Below are 26,340 nucleotides of genomic sequence, written 5' to 3'. Positions count from 1 at the left end.
GTCTTTCTTTATGAAGTACTTAATCACTGCTCAAATCCCGATCCCCCCCCTCCCCCCTCCCCCCCCCCCCCCCATCTTCGCGAATCACTACACGGGAACAACAACAGAACCACGTCACCACCACAGGTCTTTTCCAAGAGCACTGACGTGCTGTGTGTTTACAGGCAACAGGCCAATGAATATTATGTGAACAACCCGTTGCGCTAGCGCTGACCTCTCGTCGTGATTCAGAGAACTTTTCAAACCACCCAACACAGCTGCATGGGCTACCCTACCCTATTGCCGACTCTTAACACAAACTTCAGTTCATGTTTTCAGCTTGTTTTCCCCTTCTTATATAATCACTGTATTGGAATAGCACCTGTATGCGGCACAAATTTTAATTCATTTCTTCAGCTGCTATCATTATTGTAGATGAAGATGAGACTCAAATATCTCAAGGAAAAGTTAATTATATGAGGTTCATGTAGTTTGCTTATGTTAAATTTCTTGCAGAAATTAATGATGATGGATATAACTTAAATGTGAATCTCAGATAATATGAGGATCATTTCAAAAGTTCTGCACACTATGAGACAGAACTGAAGAAAATAATTTATTTTACAACTTACCTTTACAGGCCTTCAATATAATCTCCATTTTTGCTTATGACAGCTTTCCAATGTTTTGGCAATGTCTGTATTCCAGATAGGGCCCCTTCATTGTTGAGCTGTCTGATTACTTGGGTCATCTCACTGAAAGCTTCTCAAATGTATAAAAATATTTTCCACGGAATGATTCCTTCAGTTCGGGAAACAAAGTCTGATGGGCTCGTATCAGGACTCTATGGTGCGTGGGGAAGTATTTCCCATCCACATTTGTCACGCATTTCACTCACAGGTACAGCAATGTGCTGTCTTCCATTAATGTGTGAAATGAGGACAGCAGCTGCAAACATTTCAGGCCTTCTTTAATGAATTTTTGGGTGCTAAACATTTTGCAGAAACATCTTGTAGTATGTACCTGTTACAGACATCCCCTGGGGCACTCTGTTTGTAGCTATGACTCCATTCCTGTCATACACAAAGGTCATCATCACGTTCACCTTTGACTGTTGGTGGCAGAATTTTTTTGGGCGTGGAGAGTTGGGACTTTTTCATTGTAATGACTGGAACTTCAGTCCTGGCTTAAAATCCTGTAACCAGGTTTCATCAATTGTAACAATCCTTTTCAGAAACTGTTCTCCTTCAGTTTGATAACATTGAAACAATTTTGCAATTCATTTGTGACCTACTTTCTGCTCTGCACTCAGACCATGCAGAACCCATTTGGCAGCAGCTTTTCCCATCTACAACTTTTCAGTTATGATTCTGTAAACTGAAGTGACAGGCAGTCTGGCTTGTGAAATTTTCTCACTTGTTTTTGTCACTCCTCCATCAAAGTCTCGTTAACAGTAACTTGAGAAATGAAGCCTATTGCTGTTGATGGCCTTCCACTTACTTGGGTCATCCTCAGTGCTTACCTGATCTTACAACCAGGCCACTGTGATACTGTGATAGTGTGCTACGACCCACTACACTATTCCACAGTATTCCTTTCAAAGTGTTGTAAATTTCAGTTGTGTTCTTTCCACGTGGGGATTCGATTTTGATATAGTAACACACTACAAATAAGCCAATCTGACTAGGTTTCAGATTCCATTGTAAACCTGAAAAACTCATGACACAGCCACACAAATCAGCAAACACAAATATAGACATAACACCTTAAGCCTTGCTCACAACTGACATGAATTTCAACTTGATCACACCATCATAACAGTCGCGCATGCATAGTGTGCAGGATTTTTTTAAATGATCCCCAAAGTTCAAATGTCTTCAATACAAACAAATAGGTAATCACCAAACAGGAGTAGTTCACATTTTAATAGGTGTGCAAAAACTTTTGAAGCTGATACATTTCCATGTAGAAAATAATATTTTACATAATTTTTATGTTGTTGTCTCACTCAGGTACTTGGATACAGGGTATTGCATTTTACTCTTGACCATATAGAATAAGTGTAATTGGTTGCTTATTTCATTCTTACATTCAATACAGTTAAATAACATAAATGTTTAGTTGACAGTTTATCCTATTTGTGATTTATTTGTTTAAGTCCTGAGGGCTTTCCACTGTTCTGAAAGAGCAGCACATAAGCTTCCACCTCACATTCTCCTGACAGCGCAAGCAGGGCTCGAAGAGCTGTTGAAAGCAGATATTGTGACTTGATCAAACAGGCATTGGGAAGCTCCACTACACATGGTATGCAAAAGGGATGGCTCCTGGCAGTGATGTAGGGATTACATGGCACTTGTGCCCTCTACAATTTCCGATCGTCACCCTGTGTCTCAAGTGACTGAGTTTAACAGTGCCATCACTTATGCTCAGTTCTCTACTGTGGTCAATTGTACAAAGGCATTTTTGTAAATTCTGATAGTGCCAGAGGACATTCAAACACCTGCTGTATTAATGCGTTTTGGACTTTTTCAGTGTAAATTTGTCTTGTGGTTTGAGAAATGCCATGCAGACATGGCAGTGTTTTATGCAATTATTTGACAACTTTCAGGGCTGGAAAGTCAGCAGGAACCAATTACTGCACTACTCTCAGGCAAGCAGAGCTGTGTGGGTTACCATTCCTAATTCTTCTATAGGGATGATATCCTCATGTTTTCATCTGCAGTTTGGGAGCATCTGTCTCACTTGAGACAGCTTTTTCAGCACCTACTGGAGTATGGCATAGTCATTAATACTGCGGAGAGTGTTTTCGGCAAATAAGTGTGGCAGTTTTTTTGGGTATGTTGTCTCATCAGTCGGCCCATCACCACTTCCTGAACATGTGGCAGCAGTGCAAGATATGCCTTTGCCAACAATTGGGAGAGGATTGCCCAGATTTCTAGAAATGTTAAATTACTAAGGTGACAACTTTCAGGGCTGGCAAGTCAGCAGGAACCAATTACTGCACTACTCTCAGGCAAGCAGACAACCAGCGGCTGGAAGGTCCTTGGACTTTGGGGAGTGAAGCAGCATTTGATAAAGTCAAGCAATGTTTGGCATAAGCAGCACAGCTGACTCACCCACACATTAGTGCCCAACTGGCTGTAATGGATGTGAACCAAAATACAATTGGCACAACATTGCAGCAGAGAGTGGATGGTTGATGGCAGCCTCTTGCCTTTTACTAACAGAACATTACACCATAACAGAAGAAATGGGGTGCTGTTGATCTCAAGTAGTTGGTTGTCTACACAGCCATTAAACATTTTTTATTATGTGTGGAAGGAATAAATTTTACAATTTTTACTGACCACAAACCACTAATTTGCTTCTTCCAGTGTGTGAGAGATCATGGCTCACATCGGCAGTGTAAGCAAGTGGGATATATAATGCAATTTACAACTCTTGTCCATCACATTTCATGTAGAAACAGCATTGCCACAGGTTGCCTGTCACAAAATAGTGCCAGCTTACAGGCGGTGACGTGAGCTGAGATAGTGGCCAAGAAACAAAAAGACACAGTACTGCACAACTTGCTCCAAAGTGGACACACAGCCTTGTAGTTATGACACATTTTTGTTCCATATTGTGTCATGAGTGTCTGGTGTGACACATCCCGAGCAAACAACGCTTGTACATACCCGCAGAATTTTGGCTCATCCGGGCATCCAAGCAACAGCAAAGTTTGTGGCAAGCTAGGTGGTGTGGTCCACAATTCAGAAGGACTGCTGTGATTTGGCACACTCTTGCCGAAGTTGCTAGTGCAGCAAAGTTGGCAGACATTCTTTACAACCGGCTGCACATTTTGCAACCCCAGATGCAAGATTTTCACACATACATGTGGACATAGTAGGATTGTTACCCTTCTCAGATGGTCACTACTATCTAGTAACTGTAATGGATCATTTCTTGAGGTGGCTGAAGCTGTTACCATACCACACATATCCACAGAAGCAGTTGCAAAGACATTGGTGCATATATGGTTTACGAGGTCTGGCATTCCTCAAACCGTTAAACTAACTGTGGACACCAGATTGAGTCACAGCTGTTTAACGAGCTTCTTCAACTGTGCGGCTGCAACTACCTTTCCATTACTAGCTACCATATCACCAGTAATGAAATGGTGGAATGGTTCCATCACATGCTAAAGGTGGCATTGATGGGTTACTCGTAAATGTGGACAGATGCCTTGCTATTGGTATTGTTAGGACTGTGCACAATACTAAAGGAGGATCTGCAGTATTTGCCAGCTCGCCTAGTTTGTGTCAAGCAGTTGTGTGTTACCAGGACAACTCATTGTTCCAGCACCAATTCAGTCGACCACTCCACAAACAATGACAGAGTTTGCATGGCACTTCAGGTACCATATGAAATGTTTGCATTCAGGTCCACCTGTGAGGTACTGAGAGAGAAATGTTTTCATCCATAGAGATCTGCTTACATGATCACAGTTGTGGCTCAGACGTTATACTGTACAACGACTGTTACACCTTCCGTATACTGGTCCCTACAGAGCGCTTTTGAAAGAGAAGAATACCTTAAAGATTGACCCAAACGGCAGGCTTGAAACATTGTCATGGAGCAGCCAAACCCTGCCTATCTGTATAAGGATGAACTTCCACAGCATTATCCCGGTGATTTTTCCAAGAGTTAAAAAGAAAGAAGAAATATATTAAGAAAGTTCTGAAATGTGGCTATAAAGAAGAATTAACCATTCTTCTTCATAAGGTGAAGTGGACTGTCAGACTTAAGAATGAGGAAGTAATGAAAAAGGTGCAGGTAGAAAGAAGATTATTGGAAGTGATCAGAAAGAGGGGTAAAACTTGGCTGGGCCATATACTGCATAAGAATTTTCTGCAACAAACAGTTATAGAGGGAAAAGTGAAAAGGATGAGAGGAAGAGGTAGGAAGAGAATTAGAATGATGGCTAACATTAGAAGAGGATGAACGTACAAACAGATGAAGGAAAAACAAGACTCAATGGAGAGCCTCCAATTGAAACTTGTCATAAGATAGATACACTAAATTAGAAGAAGAATTTATTTAACCTCAGTAACTAGTACTCCATATTTTATTAAATTTTTGCTTGAGTTGCCTAAAATATATATTTCATACACTATTTTTCAATGGGCCATGAGTGAATGGGCAGTATTAGAATGGTTATCTCTGTGAATTAATGATTTGTTCAACTGATCTCATCTGTAGATTTTGTTTGTTGTGAAATAAAATTGAATTTTTTTAGGATTGTCAGAATAGCATGAAAGCTAAAAACCACAACCTGTTTGCTTTGATGATCTAACAATATGGTTTTAAATGATCCAACAATATGATTTTAATTTTACATTATCGAGCAAGAACTTACTTGTGTCATCATATTGTATAGCAGTGTTCTCATATTTTTCCTCTGGGTCATCTTTGATCAGTGACCAGTGATGGCGCCTCTTCTCTTCTGGAATGTTCCAAAGTCCAAACTGATTTAATGCAAAAACACAAATTATGATGAAGATGAAATATTTGAATTTCTGTATAACATTTTAAAATATTGTGTCACTAGTTAAATGTTAAAACTGAAATAAATTAACTAAAAAGAAAAAGAAATTACTTAAATTGCTTGGTAAATTAAACTGGTTACTTGGCCAGGGTGGCAGCACCATCATGTTTATGCCCAAGAAGCAATAAATGCTTATACTCCAGTGGTCTGAGAAGTAGAGCGCTGTCCTAGTACATATCTGTATGCACCACTGAATGAATTATGTATTTATACCAAAATCGGAAACAGTGTATACAGTGTATCTCATCTTGGCTGTGTCTCTAAAACTACCTTCCCCACTCTTCCACAGCTGTGCCAGTTGAGTCATTATCTGCTATTTCAGTTGCAAACGGCAAAACCAATTCTTTGTTTCAATCGATTCCAACTGATTTTATTACATTTTAAGTTTCTTTGTTTTTACAACTATCTTTCCTCCCACAGTTATTGCATACTCTCTTGTAATATTGCACATGACCATCCAAGTTTCATAATGTTACATCAGTATAAGCAGTGATGAATCCAGCCACTTTCCCCGGGGGGAATATATAGCTTGACGGTGGGGGGTGGGGGGACAAAGTTATAGGCTTAAAATTTAAATGGTAGCATTCTAAAGACGTAGCAGCGCTATTAATATTTAAAATTTTTCGTGAATGGCTAATATATAATTAAATAATATGTAGGTTCAGTACTAAGCTGTTATGCTAAGCCTAAGTTAATTATATTAAATAATAAAATAATTTTATTGCATGCAAAAAAAACTCACACTTACATCAAACTAATACGTTGAGGATTTTTTACAGCATATCTCTTGATGACGTCATCAATAAAACTTTCTGTTGGCTTGTCGTCCCCTTCAGTTGAAATCTTCACACAAACTTGGAGCATTTCCTGACCCATCCTATTCTTTAATTTTTTCATCACCCTGTCCATTGTACTAAATGACCTTTGCACACTGCAAGTTGAAACGGGAATGCACAATACACATTCAGGGAGTGTTCGTAGTGCTTCGTAGCCGATGTTGGCTCTCAGAATGAAAGAAGCATCAGAAGATGTATCATCTAATTCATTAGTAACAATGTACCTAAAAGAATGCAAATCTGCAATAACAGTGTCAATGTTTGTAAGCCCCAAAATCAAGCACAGTTCTTTACAATCATTGTCAATAAACTCTAGAAATTTTTTAAAACTTTCAAAATATGCACTTAGTAACTATCACTTTTACTGCCTTCTCATCAAACTGTTGCTCAATTTCATCAATCATACTTTTAACCAATTTCCTTGTGCTTTTCATAGCTTAAATCTGCTCCTCTACGTTCGTGAGTAGCACACCTTTAACTTTTATTGCGTCCTCCTGCAGTTTTTTTAATTTTATTATGAGTTTCATTTTCTGCACTATGACCATCGCAGTCACAAAGACAGCCAATGTGTCTTAAATGTTCCAGAGTTCCAGAAACAAGTAGAGGGATTTGCGAAATTTTAAGTGATTGTCTCTGCAAAACTTTACATAAGTTTGAGACTGCATTTAACGTATCGTATAAAATCACTAAACCTACAATGAAATTGGAATTCATCATTTCTAACAAGATTCCTCCAGTTAAACTTGTTAAATCTGCGCCGTCCTTGTGTATATGTTCACATGCCATTCTAATGGACATGTAGGTTAGGAAAATAGCATGAACTGTTGATAGGTACTTAACCATCGGATGTCAACAGCTTTGAGTATTTTTAAAACTGGTTGCTCTAAAGGACACTGAATTTCATGCAAAACATTTTCTCCTTTGGAAGAACAATGAAAAAGTTTGCAAATGTCTTTTACAACATGTGTTTTATAATGGGGTGTTTATTCCTAGAGTTGGTGGCAGCAATTGACAAAACATGCGCGCTACAGTGAATGTATTGCAGCTTATGGCCCTTCCTCTCTGACAACCGAGCATGGACTCCTGAGATAGAACCACTAAAATTAGCAGCACCGTCGAAAGAACAAGATAATAATCTGTCGTAAGAAAGTTTTCTTTTCTTTAGTTCAGTATCAATTGCTGTAAATATGGATTCAGCTGAAGTGCTTTTCAACTCAACGAGACATAACAACCTTTCCTTCACTTCAAACGATGGAGACGGTGCAACATATCGAACTACTAAAGACACTTTCACCTGCCATTAATGAAAAATATTTGTCACGGAGAAACGTTAGATCTTGAAAGTCTAAAGACTCTCCCAAACAAGTCAACAATTCTGATGCAGTATACTTACTAAGATATGTCGACCTTTCACTCTTAAATTTTAACCACTTTTCAAGATGAATGTTGCTTTTCAGTACTACCTTACGAATTAGAGGTTCATATTTTGTTGTGCGGGGTATTTCTTCCTTACTAAGGAAATACAGATTTTGAATTAATGATGACAATGCTTGGCAGTTTAAAGCTTTTTCATTTTCATTTTGTTTAAATATCTGTGCATGAATTGGAGCATTTAAGCCCTGTAATCTACAGTTTCCAAGTGCAACGCCTCTTGCATGTTTTTCTGAGTTGGCGTGCTTTTCTAGTTTTCCCGTGCTTCCAGTAGTTTTTCTAAATTTAGTGAAAGGTACAGAAATAAACACTCCTCCTGTTTTCTGTAGAATTTTGATATAGTTTTTTAAATACATTTTACACAATTTTCAGGAAGCCCCTCCCCGCTTGTGATCAAAGTACAACCAATTGTACTTACACTCCCATTTTTGCTGATACTTAATCTCCATTCAATACTTTGTTTAGAATTGCAGTTTATGGATGGGCCAGAAATAGCACATTTATCGTTTGAAAACTGTGGAAGGGAAACTGAAGACTTGGTAGACCTACGCAATTCATCGTCACAATCACTAGCACTTCTTTCAGTAGACTCACACTCGTCTTTGTCTTTTGCAATACACTGTCTTTTATTAGAAAAGAAAGAAATCAAAGTTTATTGTTTCGAGATTGTATTTCAGCACTAACACTTCTTTTTATGTTATAAACCGACGAAGGCTGCGCGTAGTACACTACGTAATCACATTACACTTCCATAGTAACCTGTCGACTGACTGTTACAACCTTACAACAGTTTCAACAATGCATTGAGTTTTTATACAACAATGAAAGCTTAGATTATACTCGTATATCAGCATTGCCAAAAGTACCACTCATGGTGGAATGTACTGCTTCTTAGGCAAAAATTGTGTATCCCCATTGACACTGCGAAAATCATTGTCAAGTGTACGCAAATATTTGGTTTGAGCTTTCGATTCATTGGTTAGGAAAAATCTGTATGGCTATTAAATCTTGGAAATATTCCCAGTAATGCAATAAAAAAATTAAAACAATCTTTTATACTGTCAAATGCTACTTCCAATTCCGTATCAATACTCGGGGACGTGTTTTGCGACCTCAGGTTTATTCTAAGGGCAAATAAAGTATAGATATGAGTGGCGGATAAGAATAAAGTTCACAGCGAGGGTGGGCTGTGTAGCTAAGGGATTAGTTTACACATTAGGCCGATTGGATGTGCGGTGAGGGAAGACATGAGAGAGGAAAGACTGACTTATTCCACAATTGGCATTGCCAACACACCTTGCAACGCTTAGATTTACTGCACACTTATTATGCAGCAACTGCTAATTTGTTGGTGTTGGAAATAATACTACCATAATACTAATACTAATACTAATCATAATAACCTAAAGACCAATGAGGAAAGAATAAAAAAACTACAGAGAGCATATAAACTCACATGGAACTATTATAACAAAAAGTCCATATCCATTAACACAAAATTGATGCACTACAACACTGTCGTACTGTCAGAGGCACTGTATGCATCTGAAACAACACAAATAAGTGGGCAAACTAAAATCAAAGAAATAGAGAAACAAGAAAGGAAAATTCTCAGGAAAATTTTTGGCCCAATACAAGAGCAAGGAATCTGGAAGAAGAGACCAACATCAGAATTATATAAATACACAGACAAGATTACGGATACAATAAGGCAAAGAAGAATGCAGTTCTATGGACATATCCACAGGATGAATGAAAACAAAATGAATATAAGAAGTTAAAGAGGACCTCAGACAAGCACACATAACAGTAAACAATGCAGAAAATGGAACTGAATTCAGGAACATAATCAAAAAACATAAATTTGACACCACATCACAGAAGAGACCAGGATGCAAATGGACAGCGGAGGGAAAGAAACAACGCAGTGAACACATGAAGAAAATTTGGTCTCAGAAAAAAACATAAACAATCATCATAAAGGAATTCAAGTTCAAACACTCTCTTTAAATGGGAATAATCGAAAATAATAATAATAATAATAAAAACAGAACAATCAATGCTAAGTGTTCCAAACCGAACCGATAAGTAACGAAACCAAACTATAGGGACCCAGCCGCCACCTATTGTCTTACACATTCATTTTGCTTGTAAAAACTGCATGTCATCATGACTTCTCCATAGTTGACTCCAAACTTCGTTAGCAACAGCAGCTGGCGTAGTTTAAATTTTGTCACAACGATACAAGTTAACAGACCAGGTGATAATTTTTATGTTTCACCACAACTATAGATATGAATTTCTCGGGGGAATTTCCAATTTCTGGGGGGGGGGGGGGACTTTCCCCCCCTGGGCCACCCCGTGAATCCATCACTGAGTATAAGCTAATATCACAGTAACAAATATAAACTGACTGTGTGATCTAATGGGTATTATGTTTAGGTAGTAATACTAAGGTCCCAAGTTTGATTCCTGTTGACAAATTCAAATTTTTGTGTGGTGGAGAGATCTTGAAGGAAGTCCACTTAGTCTTGTGTGGTCAACTGAAAAACTGATTGAATATAAAATCAGCAAAATTGACACACAAACTGCTGAGGTAACATTATATTGAGTGGCTTGCTCTAGGCCAGATGTCACACATCATTTGTTTACTAGCAGCAGGAACCATTTCCTGTTATTTTTTGGTTTAGAGCACAAGATACCTGATGCATTATGAGTAAGGATCTTTGTTTTTGCAAGACTTCAGAGTAGTATTGTAGGATTTAGGTCTGCATGGTATGATGGCACTAGGGAGGAAAGCATTTTCCTGCAAAATTTTGTCACTGGAAGTAACAGGAGAAGGTTGGTACGCCTTAAATAATGACAAAAGTTTCTCTTTCCATGTCTCTATATATTTAATTTTTTTATATCCATTTCTGTATGATAAAATCGATTTTCCTGTTGTAGTCATAGAAGAGAAGTGATCAAGAAGTGAAACTCTGCTTTCACAAAAAATGGCATTGCGCACTGTCACTTTGCAACATTTATTCACAGTGTGGCATTTATGAATCCACTGTTCATCTAAACTAATCACTGGCTGTTTTAATTCTGATGCTTCATCTTTCCTTAAAAAAAATCACTTTTTCTGTGGTCTGCTAATGACTATTTAATATAAGTAATCGAAAACTGTATAGCTGGAATACTTTTTCTCAGACTTTTTTTTGCTAAGTTGGAAGTCCATTTCCATGTGACAAAATTGTAAAGTTTTTGCAAAGATGGTATTTCCTTGCATCATTCATAAAGTTACAGAAATTGTTGTCTTTGATAACACATTTATCTCTATGCTCAATGAAATATTTACTGTGTGCCTATTACTTATTATAATGAAAACAATTGGTTATTGACAATATAATGTAAATGGATAGATAAAAAAATCAACTCACCAAGTGACAGCAGAAGAACACACTGATTGTTGGGGACTGTCCCCAACAATCAATCTTTCCTTCTCATACTGCCTGGTAAGTCTTCCCTGACCTGAGGTTCTGGGTGACTTTTCTGAATTGTACCCCTTTTCCTAAACCTCTCCAGTCCTTTTCCTTCATCCTTCTTCCTTCCCCTTCAACTCTTCTGCCAGAAGAAGGAGCCCCTGGCTCCAAAAGCTTGTAAAAGTTAAACCTTTTTGTGTGTGTGTTCTCCTACCGCCACTTGGTGAATAGATTTTTTTATATTACTTACTCTGCTTTACAGCAGATACTTGAATCGTGATCTATTCAGCATTGTGTCCCTCCTTCCGTAATTTGCATACCGTTGACTTGTTTACTCTGTTGGCACTATCACACCTTTCTTTTTCTCACTGTCAGTAAAATTTAGCCATTAACAGCAAGCTGTGACAGCTTAGTGCAAAGGTATTTTTCATGCTTGCACTGTGAGGTAACACCACATGCTACTTTAAATTGAGATGTGGCTGGACCTTGTCACCTGAGCAAGTTAGTTTCCACTGTTGCCGGGAAACCAGTTTGCTTGCCGATGAATGCCTACCTCTGGTCTTGTTTACCAAAGCTATGTGACTCTTATTAACTGAAGAAGAGAGAATGATAACAGAAATTACCAACACATTAAACAGTGATATATTAACAGAAGCACCACATAGTACTGGTTTTATTTTTCTTCTTAAGACACTGTCGGTGTAGATCTTCATGTGATGGTTAACTCATATACTTTAAAAATTTGCGTAAAGTTGTTCTTAAATAGGTCCAAAATCAACATCTTGAATTGTTGTGTTTTAATATTAGCAACAGTAGGAAACAAATTATCAGTAGCTTAGTAGCTTGTACTTTGATTGTGGGATAATTCATTTAATATACCACCAGTTTTACAAATCTTCCACAGCATTGCTTAATACAGAGGAAAGCTCTTTAATACTTTGCTCATATTCAGCTGTAGACACTCTGATATCTCCTTTTACCAAATTAATTGATTTGTTCCTGCTTGAAAATGTGTAATTTCTGTAAATTATGCCTTTATGGTAGGTAATCATTTCCTATCTAGATATATATGGAGATTAATAATCCATTTCCATTCCTTATTTTAGGGAATGAGGTTGTGCTGGGACCACCACAGCCAGTATGTCATCAGTTGACAGTTACAGGTATACCTATAGAGCAGGCTGTTGGCAGGCAAAAGTTGCGCCCAGGTTCTGGATTTTTGGCAGTCAATGTTCTCATGGATGGACCCACAACTGTCTTGCAAATAAGTGATCTGAAGGAGAAGCAGTCATATCACATTCTCGTAAGTACTGAATTCTGCAACTTTTAGGTAGACTTGTAATATTACCACTGTGTTTTCTTTGTGGCCTTTGAATTACACCTCACGTATGTGTGTAGAATAATGCACTGCTTGACAATTGCAAAGGAGCAGGGACATTGTTGGACAAGAATAATAACAGGTGTCGCGCGTAGTAATCGCGCAGTTTGAGGCGCCATGTCACAGACTGCGAGGCTGCTCCCGCCGGAGGTTTGAATCCTCCCTCGGGCATGGGTGTGTGTGTTGTCCTTAGCAGAATTTAGTTTAAGTAGTGTGTAAGTCTAGGGACTGATGACCTCAACAGTTTGGTCCCATAGGAATTCACACACTTTTGACATTTGACAATAACTGGCAATGATGAACAACTTGAAACACATTACGTACATAATAGGGGTGGAGTGGTATATTTACAACAAAAAATGGTACAGGTTTTGTCATATGGAAAGCAGGGTAACAGACATGTGTAATGTTCATGTTTGACACAGGTCAGACTCCCGACATATAGGTCGATATTGGACTCACCAGTTATTCACACTGGCTACCGAACTGTTTTCCTTGGGGATGTGTCCCACTCTTCTGTTAAGGCAGCTTCCTTGGGGATGTGTCCCATTCTTCTGTCAAGGCAGTTTATTTTCACCTGGTGGCAGACTGTGGAACTACAATTTTTTTTTTTTTCATCAGCCTACTGACTGGTTTGATGCGGCCCGCCACGAATTCCTTTCCTGTGCTAACCTCTTCATCTCAGAGTAGCACTTGCAATCTACGTCGTCAATTATTTGCTTGACGTTTTCCAATCTCTGTCCTCCTCTACAGTTCTTGCCCTCTACAGCTCCCTCTAGTACCATGGAAGTCATTCCCTCATGTCTTAGCAGATGTCCTATCATCCTGTCCCTTCTCCTTATCAGTGTTTTCCACATATTCCTTTCCTCTCCGATTCTGCGTGAAACCTCCTCATTCCTTACCTTATCAGTCCACCTAATTTTCAACATTCATCTATAGCACCACATCTCAAATGCTTTGATTCTCTTCTGTTCCGGTTTTCCCACAGTCCATGTTTCACTACCATACAATGCTGTACTCCAGACGTACATCCTCAGAAATTTCTTCCTCAAATTAAGGCCGGTATTTGTTATTAGTAGACTTCTCTTGGCCACAAATGCCTTTTTTGCCGTAGTGAGTCCGCTTTTGATGTCCTCCTTGCTCCGTCCGTCATTGGTTATTTTACTGCCTAGGTAGCAGAATTCCTTAACTTCATTGACTTCGTGACCATCAATCCTGATGTTAAGTTTCTCGCTGTTCTCATTTCTACTACTTCTCATTACCTTCGTCTTTCTCCGATTTACTCTCAAACCATACTGTGTACTCATTAGACTGTTCATTCCGTTCAGCAGATCATTTAATTCTTCTTCACTTTCACTCAGGATAGCAATGTCATCAGCGAATCGTATCATTGATATCCTTTCACCTTGTATTTTAATTCCACTCCTGAACCTTTCTCTTATTTCCATCATTGCTTCCTCGATGTACAGATTGAAGAGTAGGGGCGAAAGGCTACAGCCTTGTCTTACACCCTTCTTAATACGAGCACTTCATTCTTGGTTGTTCACTCTTATTATTCCCTCTTGGTTGTTGTACATATTGTATATGACCCGTCTCTCCCTATAGCTTACCCCTACTTTTTTCAGAATCTTGAACAGCTTGCACCATTTTATATTGTCGAACGCTTTTTCCAGGTCGACAAATCCTATGAAAGTGTCTTGATTTTTCTTTAGCCTTGCTTCCATTATTAGCCGTAACGTCAGAATTGCCTCTCTCGTCCCGTTGCTTTTCCTAAAGCCAAACTGATCGTCACCTAGCGCATTCTCAATTTTCTTTTCCATTCTTCTGTATATTATTTTTGTAAGCAGCATCATTGCATGAGCTGTTAAGCTGATTGTGCGATAATTCTCGCACTTGTCAGTTCTTGCCATCTTCGGAATTGTGTGGATGATGCTTTTCCGAAAGTCAGATGGTATATCGCCAGACTCATATATTCTACACACCAACGTGAATAGTCGTTTAGTTGCCACTTCCCCCAATGATTTTAGAAATTCTGATGGAATGTTATCTATCCCTTCTGCCTTATTTGACCGTAAGTCCTCCAAAGCTCTTTTAAATTCCGATTCTAATACTGGATCCCCTATCTCTTCTAAATTGACTCTTGTTTCTTCTTCTATCACAAATCTTCACCCTCATAGAGGCTTTCAATGTATTCTTTCCACCTATCTGCTCTCTCCTCTGTATTTAACAGTGGAATTCCCGTTGCACTCTTAATGTTACCACCGTTGCTTTTAATGTCACCAAAGGTTGTTTTGACTTTCCTGTGTGCTGAGTCTGTCCTTCCGACAATCATATCTTTTTCGATGTCTTCACATTTTTCATGCAGCCATTTCGTCTTAGCTTCCCTGCACTTCCTATTTATTTCATTCCTCAGTGACTTGTATTTCTGTATTCCTGATTTTCCCAGAACATGTTTGTACTTCCTCCTTTCATCAATCAACTGAAGTATTTCTTCTGTTACCCATGGTTTCTTCACAGCTACCTTCTTTGTACCTATGTTTCCTTCCCAACTTCTGTGATGGCCCTTTTTAGAGATGTCCATTCTTCTCCAACTGTACTGCCTACTGCGCTATTCCTTATTGCTGTATCTATAGCGTTAGAGAACTTCAAACGTATCTCGTCATTCCTTAGTACTTCCGTATCCCACGTCTTTGCATATTGATTCTTCCTGACTAATGTCTTGAACTTCAGCCTACTCTTCATCACTACTATATTGTGATATGAGTCTATATCTGCTCCCGGGTACGCCTTACAATCCAGTATTTGATTTCGGAATCTCTGTCTGACCGTGATGTAATCTAATTGAAATCTTCCCGTATCTCCTGGCCTTTTCCAAGTATACCTCCTCCTCTTGTAATTCTTGAACAGGGTATTCGCTATTGCTAGCTGAAACTTGTTACAGAACTCAATTAGTCTTTCTCCTCTTTCATTCCTTGTTCCAAGCCCATATTCTCCTGTAACCTTTTCTTTGAACTATCGTTGTCGGTGTTGGTCTGCTGTCGATTCCGATTAGAACAACCCGGTCACTGAACTGTTCACAGTAACACGCCCTCTGCCCTACCTTCCTATTCATAACAAATCCTACACCTGTTACACCATTTTCTGCTGCTGTTGATATTACCCGATACTCATCTGACCAGAAATCCTTGTCTTCCTTCCACTTCACTTCACTGACCCCTACTATATCTAGATTGAGCCTTTCCATTTCCCTTTTCAGATTTTCTAGTTTCCCTACCACGTTCAAGCTTCTGACATTCCACGCCCCAATTCGTAGAATGTTATCCTTTCGTTGATTATTCAATCTTTTTTTCATGGTAACCTCCCCCTTGGCAGTCCCCTCCCGGAGATCCGAATGGGGGACTATTCCGGAATCTTTTGGCAATGGAGAGATCATCATGACACTTCTTCAGATACAGGCCACATGTCCTGTGGATACACATTACGTGTCTTTAATGCAGTGGTTTCCATTGCCTTCTGCATCCTCATGTCGTTGATCATTGCTGATTCTTCCGCCTTTAGGGGCAATTTCCCACCCCTAGGACAAGAGAGTGCCCTGAACCTCTATCCGCTCCTCCGCCCTCTTTTACAAGGCCGTTGGCAGAATGAGGCTGACTTCTTATGCCGGAAGTCTTCGGCCGCCAATGCCGATTATTTATCAAAATTTAGGCAGTGGCGCGGATCGAACCCGGGACCGAAGACGTTTTGATTATGAATCAAAGACGCTACCCCTAGACCACGGGTCATACTGCATCAGCGCACTGATTAATGAACATACCTATGATGTTTCAGCATCCTGCAATGTGGAAGTTACAGCAATTGGAGACAAGGTCTATGCTGAAATACCCCATATTGCATCCATTTCAGTAACTCACAGGATGCAAATGGAGAAATTGTTTGATATAACTGTTCACACACACAAAATCCATTACAAGAACATATTCTGGAAGATAGTTGGTCCCTGAATCCAGATCAAATTTAAGAATTTCTGTACTGACCTCAGTTTTCATTTAATAATTGTGTTTGCAAATTCTTACAGCAGCTTAATAATTATACAGAATTTTTATAAATTAGTTATACAAAAGTAATGTGTAATTGTGAAGAAAAGTAAATAACTTGCAGAAATCTTTGATAGTGAACTTAATGCAGTATATCTTCAGTTTTATTCGCACATAATATTGTGGCATGCACAAATGAGCTAATTCAACAGTCATCATGGAGTCATATAATGGTGCAGAGCATGTGCTTGTGGTTCCATGAATCCAAATCTGCTACTACAGATCAGAGACAATTCAGGACTAAATATCACTCGCCACCACCTCAAAGACAAACCTTTATTAATTGGTACAGTCATTTCACCGAAGCTGGGCTATATATCACCATGGTCATGGTCGGACAGCACTCTGTGATGCAGCAGTAAATCTATGAGACATGAATATGCCTAGTGTTACAGTGCTGAAGGTAAAACAGAAAACCCTGTCACTGTCATTCAAACATTACAAATTGGAACTTTTGCAAGCTTTAAGAGAAAGTGACAAAGGAAAACAAGTTGAGTTTTGTGTAGAAATGTTTAACAAAATGGCGACTGAAGATGATTTTGTTAATAAAATTGTGTTCAGTGACATACCTGCAGTAAAGGAAATTGGCATATTGTTCACATATGTGCTGAACAGAAACAGTGTCACATAACTGACCATGTATGGGACTTGCCTAAGGTAATTTTTTTGTGCTGTATGTTGTAACAAGATTTATGGTCCTTTCCTTTCTTTCTCAGTAAACTATGACTGGCATATCATACCTTGGTGTTCTTGAACATTATTGAATGCCTCAATTACAACAGGATATGGACACAGAATTTATTTTCCAGCAAGATGGCGCACCACACCACCACATTATCATCGTGAACTTGTCACGTGTCTCTGTAGGAATGTGCTGACTTGGATTGGATGTGATGGGACAATATTCTGGCCGGCACTATCACCTGATTTAACCCCAATGGACTTCTGTGTATGGCATTACATTTAAGAAAAATGTTTGTTCCTCCACTTCTGGGAAGCAGTGACGAGCTGCGACAATGGATAATGCAAGCAGCTGGCACCATACATCAAGACTTGCTTCATAAAATGTGTCAGGGAATTAAGTACAGATGGAACATTTGTCATGTTACAAAAGTTATCCACATTGGACATTTTTAAGTAAAATTTGAAGATATACTGCATTCAATGCTGTATCAAACATTTCTGCAGGTTATGTACCTTTTTTCATAATTAATGGTTATTTTCATATAATGAAGATAGAAACACCCTGTATGTGTCTGGTAAAATGACCCCCTCTTGCAACAAGACTTCAAGATGCAAGCAGCCAAAAAGTCTATCACTGTGCAAAGGAATCAAAGAAATGAGAAACATTGGAGTAAAGAAAAGTAAATAATCATACTTAAATATATATTCTTCCAGATTTCCCACAGTACTTTGCCTCAGAAATGCTGCTTAGTAAGGACCAGCAGTAGTTGGACAACACTGTGATATTGCAATTAATGGAAGGATTAGAAGGGAATAACAATAATAATATTATGGAAATAATAGAATGTTACTCACCATATAGAGGAGTCAGAGATGCAGAAAGACACATTGAAAAGGCTGCTGTAAATTTAAGCTTTCAGCTAAAAGACCGTCTTCCAAAGTAAACACACACATATTCAAATGAGCACAACTCACACGCACATGATCACTCTCACTGGCTGCCATGGCGAGACTGTAGACAGCAGCTGTGCCAGATAGGAGAAGCAAACTGGCATGGGTAGTGGGGGGTAAGGGGGGGGAGAAGGGGATAGCAGGGTATGGGTGGAGAAGGTGTAGAGCTGCTTATGGGAGGATGGAGGGATGTGGTGGTAGGGCTGTTAAACACAGTTGGGAGCTTTGGGGAGAGGGGTGGGAGTAGAGAAGGGAATAAGGTAAGTGGGTAAATAGAAAGCTGTGTAGTGCTGGGGTGGGAAAAGGGAAGGGGATATGTGGGTGGAAGTAAGGGACTACCAAATGGCAAGTAGTATTATATCCATTTCATAATATTGTTAGTTCAATTACTTTTATAACATTTTTCCATTTCAGAAATTCTCCCATTTTCATCTCTAATGGCATCAAGGTTATCCAGGGAAAAGTCCAAATGATCATTCAAGAAATGTTATTTAAGTGACATATTACATCCCATAAGGTGGTATGACCTCAGTAGTTCTTTTACAATATCAAGATAGTTCCCTGCCCCATGATTCCTGTACAGTACCAAGGCTCACTGCCTTGAGGCTGCCTAAAAAGCTGCAACAGAAACTTGTTTAAGAGTACCATGCCTTTCTTCCAACATTGCTCATCAACTCAAGAAAATGTTCATTTGACATAAATTCCTATGAACTACAGATATAGCTAATATGGGTTGGCTTACATGCCTCAACAACACAGTAGCTTCAACCGCAACAAGAAGGTATCTGTGGAGAGCCCAGACAAACATGTGGTTCTTGAAGAGGAGCAGCAGTCATTTCAGTTGTTGCAGGGGCAACTATATGGATGACTGATCTGACTTTTGTGACATCAGCCAACATGACCTCGATGTGCCGGCCGGTGTGGCCGTGCGGCTCTAGGCGCTTCAGTCTGGAACCGCGTGACCGCTGTGGTTGCAGGTTCGAATCCTGCCTCAGGCACGATGTGTGTGATGTCCTTAGGTTAGTTAGGTTTAAGTAGTTCTAAGTTCTAGGGGACTAATAACCTTAGAAGTTAAGTCCCATAGTGCTCAGAGCCGTTTGAACCATTTTTTCGAGTGGAAATTACATCTGTTACTTTTCCCAAGAACATGCAGCTTTACTGTATGGTTAGATAATGATGGCATCCTCTTGAGTAAAATATTCCACAGGTAAAGCAGTCCTCCATTGCGATCTCTGGGTGAGGGCTACTCTGGTGCATGTTGTCATCGTGGGGGACTGACATTCTATTGATTGGAGAGTAGAATGTTAGATCACTTAATTGGGATGGTAGGGTAGAAAATTGGAAAGGGAAAATGGAGAAGTTTAAGTTAGATATAGTGGAGATCAGTGAAGTGTGGTGGCAGGATTAACAGGACTTCTGGTTGGTCACTGAGAGCCAGGACTGGCCCCATCTCCAAACATAGCAGTCCAATTTTATTGTTATTTTAAACATAGCCTAACTTGGGGTGTGTTGCAGACACACAAAAAATGCTTATTGGAATGAAATAAAAAATCAATACTTAACCAAGTCACATTAATGTGAACACCTATAAAAAAACTGAATAATCACCTTTTGCAGCATGGGCATGCAGGAAGAGTGTCAGTGAGGTTCTTGAAGGTACTGAGGATCCATATTACAAACAGGCTGATGGAGTGGTCTCATAGGTTCTTAATTGGGTTTAAATCTGGGGAGTTTGGTGGCCAGAGGAGTACAGTAAACTCACCCCCTTGCTCTTCAAACCATGCACCTACATTATCAGCTGAGTGACATGTTGCATTGTCTGCTGCTAGATGCCATTGTGTTGAGGAAAAACAAAATGCATGTAGGTGTGCCAATGATAGCCTGTGGATGCCATTGTGTTGAGGAAAAACAAAATGCATGTAGGTGTGCCAATGTGGTGATACACGACCCAGGGAATGACATGATAACATTTCCCAGACCATAATTCTCCCTCTTCTGGTTTGAACTCTCCTGACGATTGTTGCAGGGTGTGCCAATGGAACATAAAACATGATTCATCTGAAAAACCCACCTGTTGCCAATCAGTGGACATCCAGTTGCAGTATTGGCATGCAAATTCCAACCTTTGCCACTAATGAGTAGCAGTCAGCAGTGGTACTTGAGCCAGGTGCCTGCTGTGGAGGCCCATATGCAGCAATGTTTATTGAATGCTCATTGAGGAGACCCTGTTGATAGCCTCTTGGTTCATCTAGTCGGTCAGTTGTGCAACAGTTGCATGTCAGTTCACCCATATACATCTCTGCAGCCGTTGTTCCTCCCATCATCTATGGCTCATGGTGCTCTACAGTTGCCTTGGCACCAGTTTTGGATAGTGCCATTTGGCCATGCATGGTATACTTCAACCACGGCAGCTCATTAACAGTTAAAAAACTTAGCCATCTTGGAAATGCCTCCACCCTTGGCTAGAAAGCCAATGATCATGCCTTCTTGGATGTTAGATAAGTTGCTCTGTTTTCACAATGTGACAATGATTGCACTGTTTTCCTCATCCCCCCCCCTCTCCCACCCCCCTCAAACATGCTAAAAATGTGCCCTCGACTACTATAGCAACCGCCTGCCATCTGTGAGTGATTATTGCACGTTGACATCAAACAGGCAGTGATCAGTTAATGTGACTGGACTGTGTAAAATTTCATGTCAAACACTAAACCTAAGTTCACAAATGCAGTTTATACTAAGGTACTGTATATTGAATGAGATATTGCCAGTGGAATTCAAGCAGACTAACAGTTTTCCATGGTGCAATAGCTCTGGTAGTATACACAAGTATATCATCAAGCCATTATTAACAGCACTAAGCTCAGTTACATGTTACAAATTATCTGGTTCAAGCATGAAATATTTTCCAATCATATTATCTGCATTCGCATTTCTGATTTCCACATGTTCTCAGTCAAAAAGAATAGATTGATGTGCCTACAAATTGAAATAACATTTTAAAATATATTCGCAATGTTGATTGTATTTAATTGTAAAAATTTCATTGAAAGAAAAACAGTGTCTAGCACACTTGCATGATGTGTCATTGCTAAGAATGCGCTCTGAATTTCATACTCGTTTTGCCTTGAAGTCCTTCCAGCACCATTATTACAATACACAGTTTTCTTCATCCCAGTTCAAGTTTAAAAATGCATTATTGGACATTGCTTTATTAAGATAAATGTTCAAGTTCATGCCCTCTGTTATTTCAGAAAACTGGAAATAGTTATTGTGTTACGCCTTGTGTTATGTTCTATTACAATCAAAAAGTCATTTGGAATGTAGTAAAATACAGAGTAATCACAACCATGTCTCCAGTTTCCTACTGCAGCTTTTAAAGAACTGATACGCCAATCGTATGAATGATGAATGAGTGTGCGAATACAAAGGAAAAAAATATCGAGAAAGAATACCAGTGCCATGTTACTTTCATTGAGTTGGCGATTGAAAGAATAGTAATAAATATTGCTTTGAAAAGCAGCGAGGAAGACAGTTGTCAGGAAACCAAGAGCACAACAGATAAGGAACTGGATGATAGCTCAACCGACATCTAAATGGCAAGTGAGAAAACTGATTCGACTGATGAACTTACAAGTTCCATTTCAGATGTCACTAAGTAATGAATTATTGTAAAATGTGTAGAAGTGCCATTTAATTTTTTAAAAAATTGGTTTAACTTACTTCACTTCATTTTAAAACAAAAAAGCTAAGTATTATACTGCCTTTTACATTAACAAAATGTCTAGTGCCAATAACACTATGATATGAAGTGTTCTATCCTTGCTCATTTCCTTGTGTTCCCACACATTTCAGAAAGCACCGCACCTCTGGAAATTCAGAATCAATCAAAATTGCCCCCGTAACAACTTTAGATTCTGGGAGAATGGTGCCTCAATTTTTGTGAAAATATTTTAAGTCATTTAATAAGCTCTCTAAGTGTATTACTTCAACATCAGTGGTAGTATTTAGAGTTTGTAATGACTTTTTTTTCTGTAGTCAATTGATACCATCAACTGTAGCCAAATTGATGCCATGATTAAACAGTTGAAGCATCTCACGTATCCTAAACACCCCGTGCCACAGAACCTGTTGTAGCTGATTAAATTAACTTCTGAGAGTTCAGAAGCAACCGCAGTTTTATCCAAGTTAGCTGAAATTGGTTTTACAGCTTCAACCCGAGCTCTCCTACAGAAATCAGACATGGAATAAAAAAAACTTCCAACACCTAGTTTCAGAATTTTCAATCATTGTGGACTGCAAATGACCAGATTGTAAAGATGCTGAATCCCTCTGAAGAAAGTATCTTCTCCATGACAACTCTCGGCTGCATGTGCTCTGTATCAGCCAATGGCAAGTACACACAGAAAATTTTGCAAGAGGGTTCCATTGAAGAAATGGAAAATCCAGGATGGAATTTAAAAATTATGAAAAGGAAAGTTTCTACTCACCATGTGCTGAGTCACAGATAGGCACAACAAAAAGGCAATCTCAATTAAAGCTTTCAGCCATTAAGGCACGCAAATGCAACTCACACACGCAACTGTAGCCTCAGGCAATTGCTTCTTATCATGTTATTCTGTTATCATAACGTTGTCCACTGCATTCACTATCAGGAATTGAGCATTTCACAAGTATTGATTCTATTTAAATGTGCACTAGTAAGTCCTCTTTTCTAATTATAATCTACAAATTCCAAGAACCATTCATTTATCTCATATGCATCAGTTTCCTTACAGAAGTAAATATAATGCAGGATGAATGTTGTCTTTTCAACATGATTTGAATCAGGAGTTGCATCAACAATAATTGAATAATAGAACTCATTTTCTCTTTGTTTCAGGATGGAACTCCTGAGGTTATGGGCACAACTAGCAATAAATTCGTTCTGAGTATCACTTTACAGATGATATGCTTGTAAATGCTTATAGCTTCTTGTCCGTCTCTGACTTTGCTAATGCGTTTTGCAAGAACTGTATCATAGTTATTCAATAGTTTTAATATTCTGAGGAAATTGCCATTATTTAGTTCTCCAGTTTTACTGAGATGGACTCCTGAAGGTCAAGCCTCTTTGACAAAGAAATAATGTCTCATAAAGTAAAATGAGAGTTCCCATGTAAATTGATTGTCCTTAGAATAAACAAAAGAAGAACATTACCTCTTTACTTCCAAGCATCAGTATGATCAATGTTACCCCTTTCTCATCATTTCATTTCTTCCTTTTACAGTTCTTTCACAACAACATCTCATATATATGCATAGAAATATTTTTTGTTTGTACTCTTGCATGCAAGATATTTTCTATGTATTTTGTGTAAAATCATCTTGGAATGAAGTTCATTATATTTGAATGTTGTTGTCAATCCTACCAAATTATAATGACATTTCACAGCTGTTGCCAGGTACATTTGTTGGGAAAATATTTTGTTAAGATTTCCGACAATATTTAAAGAAAGTGGTTCTTGGACTCCAACACAAGGTGGTATTAGTGGATTATGTCTAAAGAAAATATTGTGCATGCAAGATTAAACATAAAATAGAATTGTATTCAATCTCTCTGAAAGATGATAAAAGGGAAGAACTGAAGTGTAAATCAAAGATGTAGAGTAGATGAGCAGTGCTGGTGCTGGGGCAATGTTCCTCTATTTACTGTATGATAAAAAATTAGTACACAATATCAAACAATGGAAACTCCAGATAGGAATATCAGCAATGTAGGAAAAGACAGACTGCTTCTTACTGTAAAGAAGACACTTCAAGCTACAGACAGGAACAGTTAAAAGACACCCACATACAGCTTTTGATCACAGCCTTCATCAGTTAAAAGACACTCACAGCTTTCGATCACTACCTTCATCAGTAAAAAAAAAAAACCACACACACACACACACACTTACACACACACACACACACACACACACACACACACACACACACACCCAAAATCAAGCACACCTCATGCACACACAACCACCAACTCCAGCATCTTGGGCCAGAATGCAACATCAAACGGTGGGATGCAAGCAAGAGGGAGTGGGGAAGGGGAAGGGATATAGGATATGGGTGGGGAGATAGATTAATGCTGTCTGATGGAGTGTGCATGGCCTAGGCTGCCAACAGGTGTGGTGTCAGGAGGTTGTGGGGCAGAGAGGTGGGGAAAAGGGAGCAAAAAAGGAGAGGAGTGGGGAAAGATGGGCTGATGCATTGTTAGAGGACTGCAAATAAACAGGGTGGGAGAATGATAGGACAGGAGAGATGGAAAACAGGAGAGATGGAAACTGTTGGGCGGAGGGTGTGGGGCAGCATGTTACCATAGGTTGAGACCAGGGTAATTACAGAAGCGGTGAATGTGTCATAATGATAACTCCCCCCTGCTCGGTTAAGAAAAGCTGGTGGTAGAGGGAAGGATCCAAATGGTTTGGGTAGTGAAACAGCCGTTGAAATCAAATGTGTTATGTTCAGCTGCATGTTGTGGTGCAGGGTGGTCTACTTTACTCTTGGCCAAAGTTTGGCATTCATCCTGTGGACAGCTTGCGAGTAATAATACCAATACAAAAATCTGTGCAATGATTGTGGCAGAGCTGGTAAAAGACATAGCTGCTTTCCTAGGCGTCCTGGCTTCTCGTGGGTGTGAGAGGACTGCAATAGGAAGTGCTCGGTGGGTGGATTGGGCAGGTTTTGCACCTGGACCTTCCATGCGGCTATGATCCTTGTGCAAGGGGTTGGGATTGGGAGTGGCATAGGGATGGACTAGGATGTTGTGGAGGTTGGGTGGGTGACAGAACACTGCTTTAGGAGGGGTGGGAAGTATCTTGGGTTGGATGTCCCTCATTTCAGGGCATGGTGATATCTAATCAAAGCCCAGGGAAAGGATGTGGTTCAGTTGTCCCAGTCCAATGTGGTACTGGGTGATGAAGGGGACACTCCTTTGTGGCTGCTTCTGGGGGGGAGGGGGGGGGGTTGGGGGGGGGGAGGGGAAATAATGGCACAGGAGATCTGTTTGCAGACTAGGTCTGGGAGTATTGTTTATCTGTGAAGGCCTTGGTGAGACCCTCAGCATACTGGGCATGGGAATTTTTGTCACTGCCTACTGATCATGGGAATTTTTGTCACTGCAGCTATATTGCCCCCGGGTGGCCAGGTTATGTTGGGGGGGGGGGAGGAGGGGGGTGTATTTTGGTGTGAAGGGGATAACAGCTATCAAAATGCAGACACTGTTGGTGGTTGGTGGGTTTAATATGCAGATGAAGCCATCAGAGAGGAGGAATCAACATCTAGGAATGTGGCACTCTGGGATGAGGAGGACCAGATGGGAGAGAAAGCATTGAGGTTGTGAAGGAATGAAGATAAGATGTCTTGGGCCTGAGTCCAGATCATAAAGATATCATCAGTGAACCTAGACCAGACCATGTGTTTGGTGTTCTGGGAGGCTAGGAAGGTCTCCTCTAGATGCCCCATAAAAAGGTTGGCGTAGGAGGATGCTGTGTGGGTGCCCATGGCTGTGCTGCATATATGTTTATGCACCTTCTCTTCAAATGGGAAGTAGTTGTGTGTTAGAATAAAGTTAGTAAGGTGTATGAGGAATGAGGTGGTGGTTTTAGAGTCTGAAGGATATTGGCAAACATAGTGTTCAATAGCTGTAAGACCATGGGCATTAGGGATGGTTGTGTATAGGGAAGTTGTGTCAACAGTGACAAGAAGGGATCCAGGATGTAAAGGGGTGGTAATGGTGGAGAATCAGTAAAGGAAGTGGTAGGCGTCTTTGTCATGGAAGGCTAAATTACGGGCATTCAGTTGAAGTTGTTGGTCTGTGAGCACCAGAACTCTTTCAGTGGAGACACAGTAACCAGCCAGAATGGGGCATCCAGGGTTGTTGGGTTAGTGGATTTAGAGGAGCATG

The 26,340-nt window shown here is 39.6% G+C and overlaps 1 protein-coding gene across 1 annotated transcript in view; it reads left to right on the top strand.

Annotated features, from left to right (window-relative positions):
- The window catches only part of LOC126474166 (intermembrane lipid transfer protein VPS13D), a 525,388-nt gene that overhangs the window by 418,758 nt on the left and 80,290 nt on the right, over positions 1 to 26,340 (top strand). Inside the window, exon 56 of the mRNA XM_050101624.1 lies at positions 12,404 to 12,600. Coding sequence (XP_049957581.1) covers positions 12,404 to 12,600 — 197 coding nt within the window. The remainder of the gene's footprint in view (positions 1 to 12,403; positions 12,601 to 26,340) is intronic.

This window comes from Schistocerca serialis, chromosome 4 (assembly GCF_023864345.2).
Source record: "Schistocerca serialis cubense isolate TAMUIC-IGC-003099 chromosome 4, iqSchSeri2.2, whole genome shotgun sequence".
NCBI lineage: Eukaryota > Metazoa > Arthropoda > Insecta > Orthoptera > Acrididae > Schistocerca > Schistocerca serialis.
Note: the sequence above shows the minus strand (reverse complement) of the source record. Positions and strands in the feature narration are given on the sequence as shown.